The sequence below is a fragment of the Pseudophryne corroboree genome, chromosome 9, assembly GCF_028390025.1.
Source record: "Pseudophryne corroboree isolate aPseCor3 chromosome 9, aPseCor3.hap2, whole genome shotgun sequence".
Classification (NCBI taxonomy): domain Eukaryota; kingdom Metazoa; phylum Chordata; class Amphibia; order Anura; family Myobatrachidae; genus Pseudophryne; species Pseudophryne corroboree.
The window spans coordinates 412,028,088-412,045,685 of NC_086452.1; the positions used below are offsets into that span (position 1 = coordinate 412,028,088).

General features: G+C 49.5%; 1 protein-coding gene across 3 annotated transcripts in view; it reads right to left on the minus strand.

Annotated features, from left to right (window-relative positions):
• Positions 1-17,598, minus strand: part of LOC134958358 (cadherin-related family member 3-like) — a 419,058-nt gene that overhangs the window by 213,235 nt on the left and 188,225 nt on the right. For all 3 annotated transcript variants that reach the window (XM_063940905.1, XM_063940906.1, XM_063940907.1), the window contains exons 6-7: positions 12,041-12,141; positions 6,062-6,166 (exon numbers count right to left, since the gene is read on the minus strand). In XM_063940905.1, the coding sequence (XP_063796975.1) occupies positions 6,062-6,166; positions 12,041-12,141 (206 nt within the window). The remainder of the gene's footprint in view (positions 1-6,061; positions 6,167-12,040; positions 12,142-17,598) is intronic.

Consider the following 17,598-nt stretch of genomic DNA (forward strand, 5'->3'; position numbering starts at 1 on the left):
GAGATCGTCCAAGTAAGGGATAATTAAGACGCCTTTTCTTCGAAGAAGAACCATCATTTCGGCCATTACCTTGGTAAAGACCCGGGGTGCCGTGGACAATCCAAACGGCAGCGTCTGAAACTGATAGTGACAGTTCTGTACCACGAACCTGAGGTACCCTTAGTGATAAGGGCAAATTTGGGACATGGAGGTAAGCATCCCTGATGTCTCGGGACACCATATAGTCCCCTTCTTCCCGGTTCGTTATCACTGCTCTGAGTGACTCCATCTTGATTTGAACCTTTGTAAGTGTTCAAATTTTTTTAGATTTAGAATAGGTCTCACCTAGCCTTCTGGCTTCAGTACCACAATATAGTGTGGAATAATACCCCTTTTCTTGTTGTAGGAGGGGTAATTTAATTATCACCTGCTGGGAATACAGCTCGTGAATTGTTTCCCATACTGCCTCCTTGTCGGAGGGAGACCTTGGTAAAGCAGACTTCAGGAGCCTGCGCAGGGGAAACGTCTCGACATTCCAATCTGTACCCCTGGGATACTACTTGTAGGATCCAGGGGTCCTGTACGGTCTCAGCGTCCTGCTGAGAGCTTGTCAGAAGCGGTGGAACGCTTCTGTTCCTGGGAATGGGCTGCCTGCTGCAGTCTTCTTCCCTTTCCTCTATCCCTGGGCAGATATGACTCTTATAGGGACGAAAGGACTGAAGCTGAAAAGACGGTGTCTTTTTCTGCAGAGATGTGACTTAGGGTAAAAACGGTGGATTTTCCAGCAGTTGCCGTGGCCACCAGGTCCGATGGACCGACCCCAAATAACTCCTCTTCCTTTATACGGCAATACACCTTTGTGCCGTTTGGAATCTGCATCACCTGACCACTGTCGTGTCCATAAACATCTTCTGGCAGATATGGACATCGCACTTACTCTTGATGCCAGAGTGCAAATATCCCTCTGTGCATCTCGCATATATAGAAATGCATCCTTTAAATGCTCTATAGTCAATAAAATACTGTCCCTGATATTTTTAGTCAGGGAATCCGACCAAGCCACCCCAGCTCTGCACATCCAGGCTGAGGCGATCGCTGGTCGCAGTATAACACCAGTATGTGTGTATATACTTTTTATGATATTTTCCAGCCTCCTGTCAGCTGGCTCCTTGAGGACGGCCCTATCTATAGACGGTACCGCCACTTGTTCTGATAAGCGTGTGAGCGCCTTATCCACCCTAAGGGGTGTTTCCCAACGCGCCCTAACTTCTGGCGGGAAAGGGTATACCGCCCATATTTTCTATCGGGGGGAACCCACGCATCATCACACACTTCATTTAATTTATCTGATTCAGGAAAAACTACGGTAGTTTTTTCACATCCCACATAACACCCTCTTTTGTGGTACTTGTAGTATCAGAAATATGTAACACCTCCTTCATTGCCCTTAACGTGTGGCCCTAATAAGGAATACGTTTGTTTATTCACCGTCGACACTGGATTCAGTGTCCCTGTCTGTGTCTGTGTCGACCGTCTAAAGTAAACGGGCGTTTTAAAACCCCTGACGGTGTTTTTGAGACGTCTGGACCGGTACTAATTGTTTGTCGGCCGTCTCATGTCGTCAACCGACCTTGCCGCGTGTTGACATTATCACGTAATTCCCTAAATAAGCCATCCATTCCGGTGTCGACTCCCTAGAGAGTGACATCACCATTACAGGCAATTTCTCCGCCTCCTCACCAACATCGTCCTCATACATGTCGACACACACGTACCGACACACAGCACACACACAGGGAATGCTCTGATAGAGGACAGGACCTACTAGCCCTTTGGAGAGACAGAGGGAGAGTTTGCCAGCACACACCAAAAACGCTATAATTATATAGGGACAACCTTATATAAGTGTTTTCCCTTATAGCATCTTTTTTATATATTTCTAACGCCAAATTAGTGCCCCCCCCCTCTCTGTTTTAACCCTGTTTCTGTAGTGCAGTGCAGGGGAGAGCCTGGGAGCCTTCCCTCCAGCCTTTCTGTGAGGGAAAATGGCGCTGTGTGCTGAGGAGATAGGCCCCGCCCCTTTTTCGGCGGCCTCGTCTCCCGCTCTTAACGGATTCTGGCAGGGGTTAAATATCTCCATATAGCCCCCGGAGGCTATATGTGAGGTATTTTTAGCCAAAAATAGGTTTTCATTGCCTCCCAGGGCGCCCCCCTCCCAGCGCCCTGCACCCTCAGTGACTGCCGTGTGAAGTGTGCTGAGAGGAAATGGCGCACAGCTGCAGTGCTGTGCGCTACCTTAAGAAGACTGAGGAGTCTTCATGCCGCCGATTCTGGACCTTCTTCTTGTTTCAGCATCTGCAAGGGGGCCGGCGGCGAGGCTCCGGTGACCATCCAGGCTGTACCTGTGATCGTCCCTCTGGAGCTAATGTCCAGTAGCCAAAGAAGCCAATCCATCCTGCACGCAGGTGAGTTCACTTCTTCTCCCCTAAGTCCCTCGTTGCAGTGATCCTGTTGCCAGCAGGACTCACTGTAAAATAAAAAACCTAAGCTAAACTTTTCTAAGCAGCTCTTTAGGAGAGCCACCTAGATTGCACCCTTCTCGGCCGGGCACAAAAATCTAACTGAGGCTTGGAGGAGGGTCATAGGGGGAGGAGCCAGTGCACACCACCTGATCCTAAAGCTTTACTTTTTGTGCCCTGTCTCCTGCGGAGCCGCTATTCCCCATGGTCCTTTCAGGAACCCCAGCATCCACTAGGACGATAGAGAAATCATATGTTAACATGTTAACCGTGTCAGTATTTTTCAGGTGTTAACATGTTAGATGTCAACATTTAAACAAAGTCAGCATTAGGACAGTCAACACTATGGTGCTTTTAGGAAATATAAGCAGACACAAAATAATGAAGACAAAGAGATATATCTTGTTAGACAGAAGGAGACTAAGAAGGTAATCAGATGTGCAAAGGCACAAGCTGAGGAGAAAATGGCCCAGTCAGTGGGTAAAGGAGGCAAAACTTTTTTTTAGGTATATAAGCGAAAGGAGAAAAACAAAAGGCGGAATTATAAAACTAAAGACGGACACTGGGAGTTTTGTTGAAGGAGACAATTTAATAGCAGATCATCATAATGATTATTTTTGCTCAGTATTTACTACTGAAAGAGAGGGGAAGGGGCCACAGTTAAGTTGCAGGGATATTCAGGAAAATGAAACAAGTACATTTACAGAGGAGAAGGTCCTAACAGAACTCTCAAAGCTGAAAGTGGACAAATCTATGGGACCAGATGGGATACATCCAAGGATACTAAAAGAACTTAAAGAGGTGCTGGTAGCACCATTGACAGAATTATTCAACCAGTCATTAGCTACAGGAGTAATTCCAGAGGACTGGAAAAGAGCAAACGTAGTCCCACTGCACAAAAGTGGAAGCAAGGAAGAGGCAAACAACTACAGACCAGTGAGTCTTACATCAGTAGTAGGGAAATTGATGGAAACACTCTTAAAAGAAAGTTGTAGATTATCTCAAATCCAGCAATTTACAGGATCCCAAACAGCATGGATTCACTGGGGGGAGATCATGTCAAACAAATCTTATTGACTTTTTTGATTGTGTGACTAAAGTGATGGATAAAGGTGGAGCCATGGATATAGCTTATCTAGACTTTAGTAAGGCTTTTGACACTGTTCCACATCGCAGACTGCTAAATAAACTTGAAAGTTTGGGATTGGATATTAGGATTATTGAATGGATAAGATCTTGGTTGAAGGATAGAAAACAGAGAGTTGTGGTAAATGGAGTGCATTCACAGGAGGGAAATGTTACCAGTGGAGTACCCCAGGGATCTGTACTTGGACCAGTGCTTTTTAATATTTTTATTGGGGACATTGCAAATGGCATTAAAGGGAAAGCATGCCTTTTTGCAGATGACACAAAGGTATGCAACAGGGTAGACACACCAGGTGGGGTAAAACAAATGATTGAGGATCTAGGTAGGCTAGAGGAATGGTCAAGAGTCTGGCAATTACAGTTTAATGCCAAAAAATGCAAAATCATGCACTTGGGTCTCAAAAATCCTAAAGCTAAATATAGTATTAATGGCACTATACTGGAAACTACTGAGGAGGAAAGGGATCTAGGAGTCACTATTTCAGATGACTTAAAGGCAGGTAAGCAATGTAACAAGGCAATGAGGAAGGCTAGTCAGATGCTTGGCTGCATTGGGAGAGGAATCAGCAGCAGAAAGAAAGAAGTAATAATAATGCCACTGTATAGGTCATTGGTACGGCCTCATCTAGAATACTGTATTCAGTTCTGGAGGCCATATCTTCAAAAGGATATTAATACATTAGAAACTGTACAAAGGAGGGCAACTAAAATGGTGCATGGCCTACATCACAAAACATACCCAGAAAGACTAAGAAATCTCAATATGTATAGTTTGGAGCAGAGAAGGGAAAGGGGGGACATGATAGAAACTTTCAAATATATCAAGGGTTTTAACAAAGTCCAGGAGGGAAACATTCTCCAAATGAAGAGAAGCAATAGGACACGAGGACATGCACTGAGGCTGGAGGGGGGAAGGTTCAGGGGAAATTTGCGGAAAAATTATTTCACAGAAAGGGTAGTGGACAAGTGGAATAGCCTCCCATCAGAGGTGGTAGAGGCTAAGGGCGGGATTTACTAAAGGGAAAATGCGGTAAAACCCCCGTTTTACCGCATTTTCATATGTACTAACTCCCGACCGCCGCGTTTTTGCCTCATAGGGTATCGCCATCTTTTTATGGCGATACCCTATAGAAGCCTATGGGATTCAACCCGCCGCCGCCGCCCCACGCCGCATCCCGCCGCCGCCCCGCTCACGACGACCCCCCCCCCCTTCCTCCCCTGGCATACCTGAGCTGCTGCTGCCTGCTGGTGCGGCCCCCCTCCTCCTTCTCCCCCGCATCACAGCCTTGTCTTCTTCCGGCTGCAGGGGGGAGGAGGAGGAGCCCGGGGACTCCCTGCCCATGTCACCTCCCGAGTCTGGGAGGTGACGGAGACCCCCGCTGACCCCCGCCGACCCCCGCAGACCCCGGCAGACATCATCGCGGGGGGCCTCCTATACCGCATTGCGATACTAATCGCATATGTTAGTACATATGCAATTAGTATCGCTGCGGTAGGCGGCGAGAGGCAGCGACTGCTTATAGTAAATCCCGCCCTAAGACAGTAGAGCAATTTAAACATGCATGGGATAGACATAAGGATATCCTTACAAAGAAATAAGGATCAAATAAGGTTAGAGATAAAAATAATGTAAAAAAAAAAAGGGGGGGGCAGACTAGATGGGCCAAGTGGTTCTTATCTGCCGACAAATTCTATGTTTCTATGTCAATCAATTGACGACATTGTGATTGTTGACATATTACATCTCATAGAAATCTAGTCTAAGCGAAACCAGTCTCAGTGGTGGGTATTCTACTGTTTGATGCAATTGAATGAAACAATTCAGGAAGACTATAATATAATATGGGTGGTGTTTAGTTTGCCAGCTGTTGGGATCGCGGCGCAAAGTATGCCGGCGCCGGAATCCGACAGCTGACATACCGACACCTTTTTCTCTCTCTTGAGGGTCCACGACCCCCGTGGAGGGAGAATAGATAGCGTGGCGCGCCACCGTGCCCACAAGGGGCTCATTTGCGCTCGCCACGCTCTCGGTATGCCGGCGGTCGGGATTCCGGCCGCAGGCATACCCTACTACACCCATATAATATCACACATTTGACATAATTGAGAGTTATCGACTATGTAGTAGCTGTTATCACCAACAATACAGATAACTAATTGTAGTTTTAATACTTATGTGTCATTAACACTGTTGTTCACAATTTCGTTTTGTCACCTTCACATGTTTTTTTATATTTTGCTGTGTCAATTGAATAAGGGTATTTAAGTAGCAGCATTTTTTAATGTAGAATTTTGATTATATGTATAATAGAGCCAAACAATCTGGAATATTACTATTTTTCACACATTACTAAAATCTATTTTTGAAACTTGTATTAATTAATGTAGACTAGTTTTACACTAGGATATATACTTACATGCAAGTCAGTGTTGGGTCATTGTCGTTCACATTGTTGATGTAGACCTTTATATTTGCAGAGTTTGAAAGAGTACCATCACTTATAGTCACCGCTATTGTATAGCTGAATGGAATGGAAGAGCAATGAAAAAGAGGTAAGTCATCAACACTAAGCATTGAGCAGAGGCAAATGCAGGCGGTATCCGTTCACATGGTCGACCATGTTATGGTCGACAGTCATTAGGTCGACCACTATTGGTCGACATTGACATGGTCGACATGGACACATGGTCGACACATGAAAATGGTCGACACATGAAAGGTCGACACATGAAAAGGTCGACATGAGTTTTTTAACTTTTTTTTCTTTTGGGGAACTTTTCCATACTTTACGATCCACATGGACTTCGATTGGAACAGTAAAGTGTGCCGAGCGAAGCGGTAGCGGAGCGAAGGCACCATGCCCGAAGCATGGCGAGCGAAGCGAGCCATGCGAGGGGACGCGGTGCACTAATTGGGGTTCCCAGTCACTTTACGCCAAAAACGACACCAAAAAAAGTTAAAAAAACTTATGTCGACCTTTTCATATGTCGACCTTTCATGTGTCGACCATTTTCACGTGTCGACCATGTGTCCATGTCGACCATGTCAATGTCGACCAATAGTGGTCGACCTAATGACTGTTGACCATAACATGGTCGACCATTCATACCGGAACCAATGCAGGCTAGGGAAAGGTTTCCATGTGTGTGCCTGTGGCAGTGTGGCCTAATCATATGCTCTGCACCAACCAGGGGCAGATCCAGTAAAGGATCCAGATCCAGATGAAGCAGGCAGCTGATGGGGGTGGGGCAGGGTGATTCATTTGAATAGGCTCCGCCCTAGGTTTACCAGATAACTCTGTATATTGCTGAAGGCATTTTGTACATTCTATTGATGTCACTAGCCCCTCCCCCCACACCCCCACCCCAGGATTCCAGAGTCGGTATGATGACCTCCGTGATCCTGCCCGCCGGCATATCAGCCCCAACCCTGTCATTCAATGTTAAAATACACCTGAATTCAGAGGTTTAATATCAAGAATTGCAACTGGGTTTGTTTTTTGTGCATGCATTAACCATCGCAAGTTTTTTTCCCCCTATCAAATACTTTTGGTGTGATGGTCAGTTTCACCATTGCATCAAAAGTTTTGATAGCGGAAGCCAAGCCATTAGTTGATGATGGGCTTCTGATGTCCATCCCTATGGTGGGGCTGGTCAGGGACCACCGGCCGGCCCTCTCTTCTACATTAGCCGCCCCATGGCTTGCCTCCTTTCCTCTGTATTTCAGCCGCAGGGTGTGCTGGAGTAGAAGAGAGGGCTGGTCAGGAAGACACACTGGCCCCGCTGTGGGATTCCTGGATGCTACCTGTTTGCGACTGGTCAGCAGATTCCAGACCATACTTTCCTACTCTTCCGCAAGTTGTGGGAGACTCACGATTTTTTTCGGGGTAGTCCCCAGCAGCCACGGAAGAGTGGCCAGATCTCCTGCATCCCACCTCCTTCCTAGTGAAGCAGGCAGGATGAGGAGACTATAAACTGTATTTGCAGCACTGTGTAGAGGGGGCCCCTTGCATGCAGACCAGTGAATCGCGGTACGTTACTGTGATGCGGGCTGAGCCTAGTGTCTTGACAGCCCGGCCTGCCCCCCCCCCCCCCCCACAGAGTCTCCATAGACTACGGACATCGCTGCTGTTTTCAGGACTGTATGGAAGACTCCATTATGGATGGCAACCCTACTCCGCCCACTCACGGCATACAGCGGTGATACACAGACCTATGAAGAGGTGGTAGAGCCATAGTAACATGATTCTCAAACTGGCCTTGCCCCATCCCTAAAGCATCGCTAATCAACGCTGCAAGCTGGGACTCCAATCACAGGCATTTCCTGTCTGAGTACTCAGAAACCCCGGCTATCATGTCTATCTTGGAAACACCTACTACAAGAGAGTCTAATTATGATTGCACTAGGTGCTTCATCGCGCCCTACGGGCGCTCTTCACACCGTCGCAAGGGGCTACGCCCCCTTAACCCTTGCATGCCTTTCTGGGGTTCAATATTTGTATTATATGGAGTATTACCTGCATTCCTTTGTTAGTGGTTAAATATTGCACAATGAAAGGGCGTGCGATGGTGAAGGAGGCGCAGCCCCTTGCGACGGCGTGAACAGCACCTGCAGGGCACGATGTACAGAATGTAGCGGGTGCGGGGGGGGACTGCGGATGGTGTCTGTAGATGCTGCGGGTGGAGGGGGGGCGGAAGTGGGGGTGGGGCCCGGATGGGGAAGGGTCGGGAAGTGCTGTGGGTGGGGGAGGGGCAGAGGAGTGGGGGATGCAGATGGGGGAGGGGTCCAGAGGCACTGCAGGTGGGGGAGGGGCAGGGGTGCCATGGGTGGGAGAGGGGCAGGTGTGGGGATGTTGTGGATGGGTGAAGGGTTCCGGAGGTGCTGTGGGATGGGAAGGGGCGGGAGTGCCGCTGGTGGGGTAGGGGTCCGCAGGCGCCATGGGTAGGGGAGGGGCAGGTACGGGTGTTGCGGCGGATGGGGAAGGAGGTCTGGAGGTGCTGCAGGTGGTGGAGGGGCAGGTGCGGGGGTGCCATTGGTGGGGGAGGGGTGGGTGAGGGGGGGACCACGGATGGAGGAGGGTGTCTGCAGATGCTGTGGGTGGAGGGGGGCAGGTGTGGGGGGAGACATATAAGGGGGGTGAATGGTGGAGGGGGCCTGGAGGTGCTGGGGGTGGTGAAGGGGCGGAGGAGTGGGAGCCGCAGGTGGTGTAGGGGGTCTGGAGGCACAGCATGTGGGGGAGGGGTGGAGTGCCGCATGTGGTGGAGGGGAAGGTGCGGAGGTGTGGTGCATTGGGGAGAGGTCTGGAGGTGCTGCGGGTACTGTACATGCCAAAAAGGTAGTTGGAGGGTATGCAGTAACAGGGCCAGGACAGGGGTGACAGGGTCAGAACAGGGTTGACGGGGCCAGGACAGGGGTGACAGGGTCAGAACAGGGGTGATGGGGCCAGGACAGGGGTGACGGGGCCAGGACAGGGGCGACGGGGCCAGGACAGAAATGGCAGGGACAGGATAGGGGTGACAGGGCCAGGGTAGGGGCGGCAGGACCTGGACAGGGGTGACAGGGCCAGTATAGGGTTGACAGGGCAAGCACAGGGGTGACAGGGCCAGGATAGGGGTAACAGGGCCAGCATAAGGGTGACAGGGCCAGGATAAGGGTGAAAGGGACAGGATAAGGGTGAAAGGGCCAGGATAAGGGTGGCAGGTCAAGGCCAGGGGTGACAGGGACAGAACACAGGGCACGGGAGAGATTGGTATTAGGGACAAAACAGTGGTGACAGACAGATGTGTCTTACCGGAGTCACTGCTGCTGGCTGCTGCTGTTCCACTCCAACCTGTTGGGATCTGCTGCTGGTGGAGACTTGGCATGGCTGATTCTCTTAGGCTGAAGTCCTGCTTCCTCTGCCCGTCCGCATCCCTCCCCCCCTCCTCAGTCACACACCGCAGACCTCGCGCAGCTGCCGGGCACTGTGTTAAGGTGAGACTGGGAGTGACTGGTTAGCCCCCAGGAGATGCTGCGGCTGGAGGGAGGAGGGGGTCATAGCATGCACGTGGCGCGGACCTCGCGGCTGCTGGGCACTGTGGTAAGGGGAGACTGGGAGTGACTGGTTAGCTCCCAGGAGACGCTGCTGCTGGAGGGAGGAGGGGGTCAGAGCCTGCAAGCAGCTCGGACTTCTGCAGCGCTACCCGCCGGCTAAAGTGTGTGAAGGAGCTGGGCACACCTCACTGCGGGTGGCAGCGCTGCAGCTAGCGGTGGGGTTGCCGGGGCTGGAGATAACAGAGGCAGTACGGAAAGTGCACAGTGGCTGGTGACCCACAAAACTGCAGCTAAGAAGCGTGGAGTGTGCCAGAAAGTGAGGCTCCTCCGCGCCAGAGAGACCCTGCTGAGTATGCTGATGTGGGGGGTCAAGTACACAGTGAGCTGGTGCCCGTCTGTCTGTACGGCATACCCCCTCACACACCCCCATAACTCCCAAATGTCCCGATTTTCACGGGACAGTCCCATTTTTTGGGGTCTGTCCCGCTGTCCCACCCGGGGGGCAGTTGGAAAGCTCCTGTACTCGCTGTTCTGCTTAGCAGAGCAGCGGTGAATAGTGGAGACAGAGGGAGAGGGGGCATCAGGGGGTACGGATTAAGGGTGGGTTCCAGCAGCAGAGCCGGATTAAGGGGGGGGGGGGCGTACTGTTGGCCCCACAGTTTTAGGGGTCTCCCCGGCTCGAGTAGCTCTGTCCCAGCTCAGAAGCTCCCCCGTCCTGCCAGTAACAGCAGCAGCAATGTGCTACAGTCAGCACATGCTGCTGCGTATTGGCAGGTCTGTGGTGTTGCAGGGAGGCAGCAGTCTCCCTGCTTTCTTCTGCCTGTGCGGGTGTGTAGGGGGGAGCGACCACCTCCTCTGGATTTAGCCCTAGCTGAGGGGCCAAAATTCCATGTAAAAAAAAAAATCCCGGAATTTGCATAAGGGGGCGTGACCTCGCGTGGCGCGATTAGGCCACGCCCCCAAACCCATAGCAGGCACAGCAATGATATAGGGCTACCCTGTCTCAAGTGCCCTGGGCCCCCCCGGACTCATAATCAGCCCCTGGGGGCATGCCAGCAGCTCACAGAGCGCTGGGCAAGCCCCCTCATTGACGAAAACGGGGGCCCTCCCATGAAGCCACGCCCCCTTTTCGCTGTGTGTGTGTGTGTGTGTGTGTGTGTGTGTGTGTGTGTGTGTGTGTGTGTGTGTGTGTGTGTGTGAGAAAGCTCCTGAAGAAAGCTGGGAGGTATGCACCCCTGCCTGTGCCATGCCCATACTATCTGCTTCTGCTCCTAGTCTCCTATAGATTTGGCCAGATCTGTGACTCATTTGACTAACTCCGCCCAGTTTTGTGACTCCGCCCAAAGTCACAGATCTGGGCTGTTATATAGGAGATTATATATAGGATCATTTATTACTGAAAATGGGAAAATAAGAAGTTGCTGAGAAATCGTGTGACTTTATAGAGGGCTGGGGCAGGATTCTAAGTACCTAGGGGTAAATTCATAAATATGCCCCTAAATACTCCGTTACTTAAGTAAACGATGTTCTGCAAGTTGCCGGAGCAATTTAATATTGTTCCGGTACGCGGATAGCTAATTCAAAAAGCAAATGTCCCCACTAGCCCTTACAATGATAATCCTTCCGCTAATTAGTAGGTAGAATTCAAACTGCCCAACAGTGCTAGTGCTAGGGATGGCCATGGTTGCCATCGATGGTGATATGGTAAGTAACCATCGATGGCTGCCAACTTTGCAGTGGATGACCATCAATGGTTTCTAAAACTGATGGTTACCCCTGTTTTTTCACTGACTGGGCTATGGGCCAACCAGAACATGGGGGCAGTACTTTGCAGGTGCCGGGGGCGGGGCTATGCTCCGTGTCCCGGCACCTCATAAAAAAAATGAAAAAAATTTGGTTATGTCTTTCCATCGATGGAGGGAAACCATCTGGTTCTCCCTCATCGATGGCAAAAATATTCTACTTTGGCCATAAACCATAGATGATTTTGATTTATCGATGGTAGATTGCCATCCCTAGTTAATGCGCATGTATGACCTGAATTCACAAATGCGTAAGGAGAGGGCTGGCACGAGCGTACGGAATAGGAGCAGGTATTGTGGGAGATGTACTAAGCCTTGAAAAGTGATAAAGTAGCAGCCAATCAGCTCCTAACTGCCATGTTACAGGCTGGGTTTGAAAAATGACAGTTAGGAGCTGGTTAGTTGGTTCTTTATCACTGTGAAATGTATCACTTTTCAAGGTTTAGTACATCTGGCCCAGGTATATTGATGATGCTGCATTAACTAAAACAGCAGCCCTATGACTGTCTATAGGTGTGTACCCTTTGCAGTGTGGTGTCAGACAAAGTTACACCAGTTACCTTTTTATGTTACTTTCATAATCAAATGTCTGCGTAGTTGTGATTGTTCCCGTGTTGTCGATCTGAAATCCTGTGTTTCCTGGAGAAGTTATCACAGAGTACTGTGGACAGATAAAAATATCAGTAATCAATTTGAAGGTATATGTAATAGGGAAGTACATACTTTGGGGGGTAATTCCAAGTTGATCGCATCAAGAAATTTTTTAGCAGTTGGGCAAAACCATGTGCACTGCAGGGGAGGCAGATATAACATGTGCAGAGAGAGTTAGATTTGGGTGGGGTGTGTTCAATCTGCAATCTAATTTGCAGTGTAAAAATAAAGCAGCCAGTATTTACCCTGCACAGAAATATAATAACCCACCCAAATCTAACTCTTTCTGCACATGTTATATCTGCCTCCCCTGCAGTGCACATGGTTTTGCCCAATTGTTATCAAAAATCCTGCTGCGATCAACTTGGAATTACCCCCTTTATTTTTATTAATAACAAACATTAATGTGAGAGGATTTGCAAGTCATTGTTATTGATTTATTGGGTTGGGCTTGAATTGGCGGCGGTTGGGAGGCCGGCGATCAGAATCCTCACAGGGAAAGGTAAGTATGCTCACCCACCCCCACTGGCCACCTAACCCTCCCTTCTAGCAGCCTAAACCCCCCCCCCCCTCCCCCGACGTAGCCTATCTCTAACACTCCAATGTGGTGACTAAACCTAACCACGCCTCCCCGCAGCCTGATACTCCCTTTGGGTGCCTAAACTATAACACCCCACACACACACGCACAGCCTAACCCTGACCCTTGCCTGTGGGTGCTTAAACCTAACACCCCTCCCAGCAGCCTACACCTAACCTCCCCCGGTCTGCAGCCTAACCCTAACGCCCCCGCCACCGTAGCTTAAAACTACCCCCCCCCCCCAAGGCTGCTTACCCCTTCGGAGGCCCGGCAGATGCTCGTTCGGGATTCTGGTGGTCAGCAGGTGACCGTATTCGGATTTATCTATGGTCTTGTGGTAGAGATAAAGTTAGCGTTATCTCTATTTTTGCTAAATGGTGTTTACAATTTTATCACCCATTTTTCTCTTTTTTGCTGCAGCCACATTCATCAAAGCATGTAACGAAGGAGATATTACTCATATCTCCTTGTTACAGCCTGCTGCGATAACTTCTACACTATCCATACTAAAGTGTGGGGATCTAGAAATTGTGAAATTCATGAAACCTCGAAAATGCATTATTTTCGGAGTTTGAAAATAAAACTGTTCTCCATCCTGACATGGCGTTCAGATTCACGAATGTGTGCTCAAGCTGTATACCCCCCTGTATACAGCATGGCTGACAGTCCATGCAGTGGAAGGGAGGGGGTACCTCCATAGTCAGTGCTGGTGGGGGAAGTGAGGGGGCTACAACTGAGCGCTCTCCTCCCTATTGCAGCCGGGCAGACACGGCACTACCGGTGCTGGCAGGGGGGATGAGGGGGCCACGGCTGTAGCAGAGCTCACCTCACTACTACTGTACGTGCAGGTGACAGAAATCCTGTGCCGGGAGTTGGGGGGAGGTGAGCAAGCGGTATGCAGGTGCTGGGGAGTGCACTCAAGGCCAGCGTTCCCCAGCCCCTGTCCAGCGCTTCTCTTTTCTGCTGCATTTTGCAGCCTCTCCTTATGGACACCCTATGAATGCCTCAGCTGCAGGGGGAAAAATATAACTTTTCTGAAAAGCTGCTTCGCAAAAATAGCAATTTTATTAAGTGATATTTTTTTATTAGAGAAGCGTGATGAAAAAAATTGTGAAACGTAAAAAGGTGAGAAATGAAAATGAAAAATTCTCACTTCACGTTTTTTTCATAATGAATATGCCCCTTGGGGAATACATACGAAATACCGGCGGTCGGGGGGGCGGCGGTCACGACCAACAGCGGCATCCTGACACTGAAGATCACAACATCGGAGAAGGTAAGTGTTTCTACCCTCCCCTGTCCCCTACTCTAACTCTCGCCTTCAGGGGCTGGCTAACCCTCAAGGGGTGGCGGTTATGGCTAACCACTCCCCCACTGCCTATGGCTAACCCCTCCCTAGTGCCTAGCCCTAAACCTCAACCCCTCACTCCCCTTCCCCAGGGCCCTAAACCTGAACCCCGATACCAACCTTCGGGATGTCGTCTGTCAGTGATCCGACGCCGGTCTCCTAATTGGTGTCAGGATTCCGGTGTCGGTCACATGGCTGCCGGCATTCCAACAGCCGGGATGCTACACCCATCCCCCACTGGGTATGAGGAAACCTTATAAATGTCACTTTAAAGTCCAACTTACATTTTTACATTTCTTCTTCCAGGGTCTATTTATTGAAATGGCGCTAACTAAAGATCAGTGTCACCATTATGGCAGCAATACAGATTTTTCCAAATCTAGCGTACACTCTGCAGCGCTATGAAGTTATCATTCCCCCAAAGGCAGCCTAGCACTGCTGATGAAGGGTCTCAGTGGAGCCTGCACAGTAGCATAACCAGATGGCAGTGGTGGATTTCCTACTAGGCACGTGAGATAGGTGCCTAGCGGTATCACCTGCTGGGGGCGAATCAGCAGGATACCCTAACCCCAAAGCATCAGAGTTGCTGATCCGGTTTTTTATGTAGCATTAGCAGGTGGGTATAGTGGGTGGCAATTTACATACAGGTCGTTCGGTAGAGGTTGGGGCTAACTGCCTGATCGCTGTCTGCCGGGAGCCTATGGGGCCAGCCAGCCTCAGGCTTGAACATGAAGGGGGCAGAGCCTGAGCTGGGAGTAACACTAGCATGCTGTGACTGCTGCCAGGCGACTCTGTAGCAATCCTGAACTGCCCGTGACCATGGAGACCGAGGGCAAGTTGTGAGGAGGGGTGTAGAGTCGGCAATAAGGTATTGCCCAGAGCAGGCCTGACTCCTAAACCTACCTCTTCCCGCTGCGGATGAAGCACAGCCTTTCTAGCTATGCAAGTCCTCATTGCTGGGTACAGGATAACTCTACTTTCACAAATGAACATTGGTGACACATTTTTCAGAATATCTCTTGAAAATCAGATTTTGCCTCATAATTGTTTTTAGTAAGTTGTGTATGAAATGGGATGCTGGCGGTAAGAATAATGACCGCAGCATCCCGATGGTGGTAATCCCAACAGGGGAAAAGTAAGTATCAGTTACATGCGGTGGGGTGAGGTAGATGAGGCAGAGCCATTCCGATCATACTAAGGTTTGCACCAGAGTTTTGACTGTATAAAGTATATGAAAATTACAGAGAGTATGCTAGCAATAGCTTCTTTGTATTATTCTGACCATTTTTAGAGTCAAAACTCTGGGGTAAAGTCTAGGTGAGGCAGTGCCTATCTTTTCCACGCATCTCTAATCAATACTCACCAAGTTATCAGGAGTTTATACTACTGCACCTGTGTGTAAGGAGGCAGCTTCCCAACACAACCACCGGTATCTCGATCGTCCTAACAGTGGGACGTGCTGGAGTCTTGCCTCGGGGGATGATTAGGTTTAGGCAGGAGTTGGGGGGTTAGGGAGCAGGGACGGGGTGGTTAGGGTTAGGATTAGGCACATAAAAAGCTGAGGTTAGGGTTAGGCACCTAGCGGGGAGGATTAGGGTTAGGCATCACCGGGGAGGGTTATGGGTTGGGCACCCATAAAGGAGGGTTAGGGTAGGGAGGGTTAAAGGGCTGCTGGCTGGCATGTCGGGATTATGATGGACAGGATGCTGCTGCCGGTATACTGACAGCCGGCATCCCGTCCATCGGCAAATCATACTGAACTCGTGTATAATGCCCACATTAACCCTTTGGCTCATACAGTATATTGTGTGTAAATCTGTCTCTGGTGCTAGCCAGTGCCTCCTGAGCCATTTACCTCACTGCACGTCCCCAGAAAGTATACTTACCTCTCCCCAATGCCCCCCTAACCCTAACCCTCCCTACACACAGCTTAAGCCTAACCTCCTTCCCCCATGCACACTAACACTAACCTCCCCAGGGGCATCTAAACCTAACTCCTCCTTCCCGCAGCCTAACCCTAACCCTCCCCTCAACGGCTTACCTGTGCAGCGGGGCAGCAAACACTCAATCGGGATCCTGACGGTCTGGATCTCAGCGCCAGTCTTGTAAAACCTGTCGAGATGCTGGCGCCGGCATTCCAATCAGTGTCGGTATTCCAGCATCAGCATTTCAGCTGCCAGGATCCCAGCAGACAGGATCCTAACTGGATCCCATTTTTTATTTGTATCCTATGCTGGCTACACACGCATTGACCATGTTATTTAACTTGAGACCAACAGGACCATTTACATATAATCACCACCACTGGCCAAACTGCATAAAATATAAAAACGTGCAATTTATTGGTAGAGTTAAACAGCTGGATCACTTTTGGATCACGTCGGGGCTTTTGACGCCATCTAATACAGGCCAATCCTGTAACAAAGTTTGTGTACATCACATACGTGAAATTCATTTGTTTCATATACACCTTAAACACACAGCCCGAGGGTGATTTTATACAATATGTTTAATAATTGTGCACATTGAAGTTTGAGCACATTGAACCATCTTAAAGCACAGGCGTCACTATCTCACTCGTGCTCAAAAAATTGCGTATTTCAGAATATTCCATATTTTGGAATTCTAGATATAGGAGACTCAACCTGTACTGATAAAATCTCTTTATTAAATCTCTTTCAATGATAATAATAAATGTTTTGCTATTATAATCTTATGAGAATGAGACACACACAATAGACAAGTGTATGTACTTAGCAGCTTTGCAATACAGAAACAACAGCAAAGACACAAAGGTCATTTATTGATTTATGTGATTACCGAGCTGAGAAGTCCTAAGTATAAAACCGTCTCTTAGTAAAGGGGGGTACTCACGGAGCGATATTCTAAGCAATCTGACTAGATTGCTTAGAATATCGGCAGGATCGCTCCGTGTGTAGCCCCTTCGGCGATAGCGATGCGCGGCCCCGCACATCGCTATCGCCGCTGCTAGATTGGCCTGCATGCAGGCCAATCTAGCGGGTCGCTCACTTCACCCGCTGGGTGAAGTGAGCGGCCCCCCCGTCTCCCCCCGCACGCTCAGCACAGATCGCGCTGTGCTGAGCGGCAGGAGAGATGTGTGCTGAGCGGTTCGCTCAGCACGCATCTCTCCTTGATCGGCCCGTGAGTACTGGGCTTTATTTACTAACATACTATGAGCAATACACTAGGATAAACAAAGGTGCAACAAACTGGCCAGTACTAGGGGGTAATTCAGAGTTGATCGCAGCAGCAAATTTGTTAGCAGTTGGACAAAACCATGGCCCTCATTCCTAGTTGATCACTCGCTAGCTACTTTTAGCAGCCGTGCAAACGCATAGTCGCCGCCCATGGGGGAGTGTGTTTTCGCTTTGCAAGTGTGCGAACGCGAGTGCAACCGAGCGGGCCGAAAAAGTTGTTTGCAGTTTCTGAGTAGCTCTGGACTTACTCAGCCGCTGCGATCACTTCAGTCTTTTTGGTCCCGAAATTGACGTCAGACACCCGCCCAGCAAACGCCTGGAC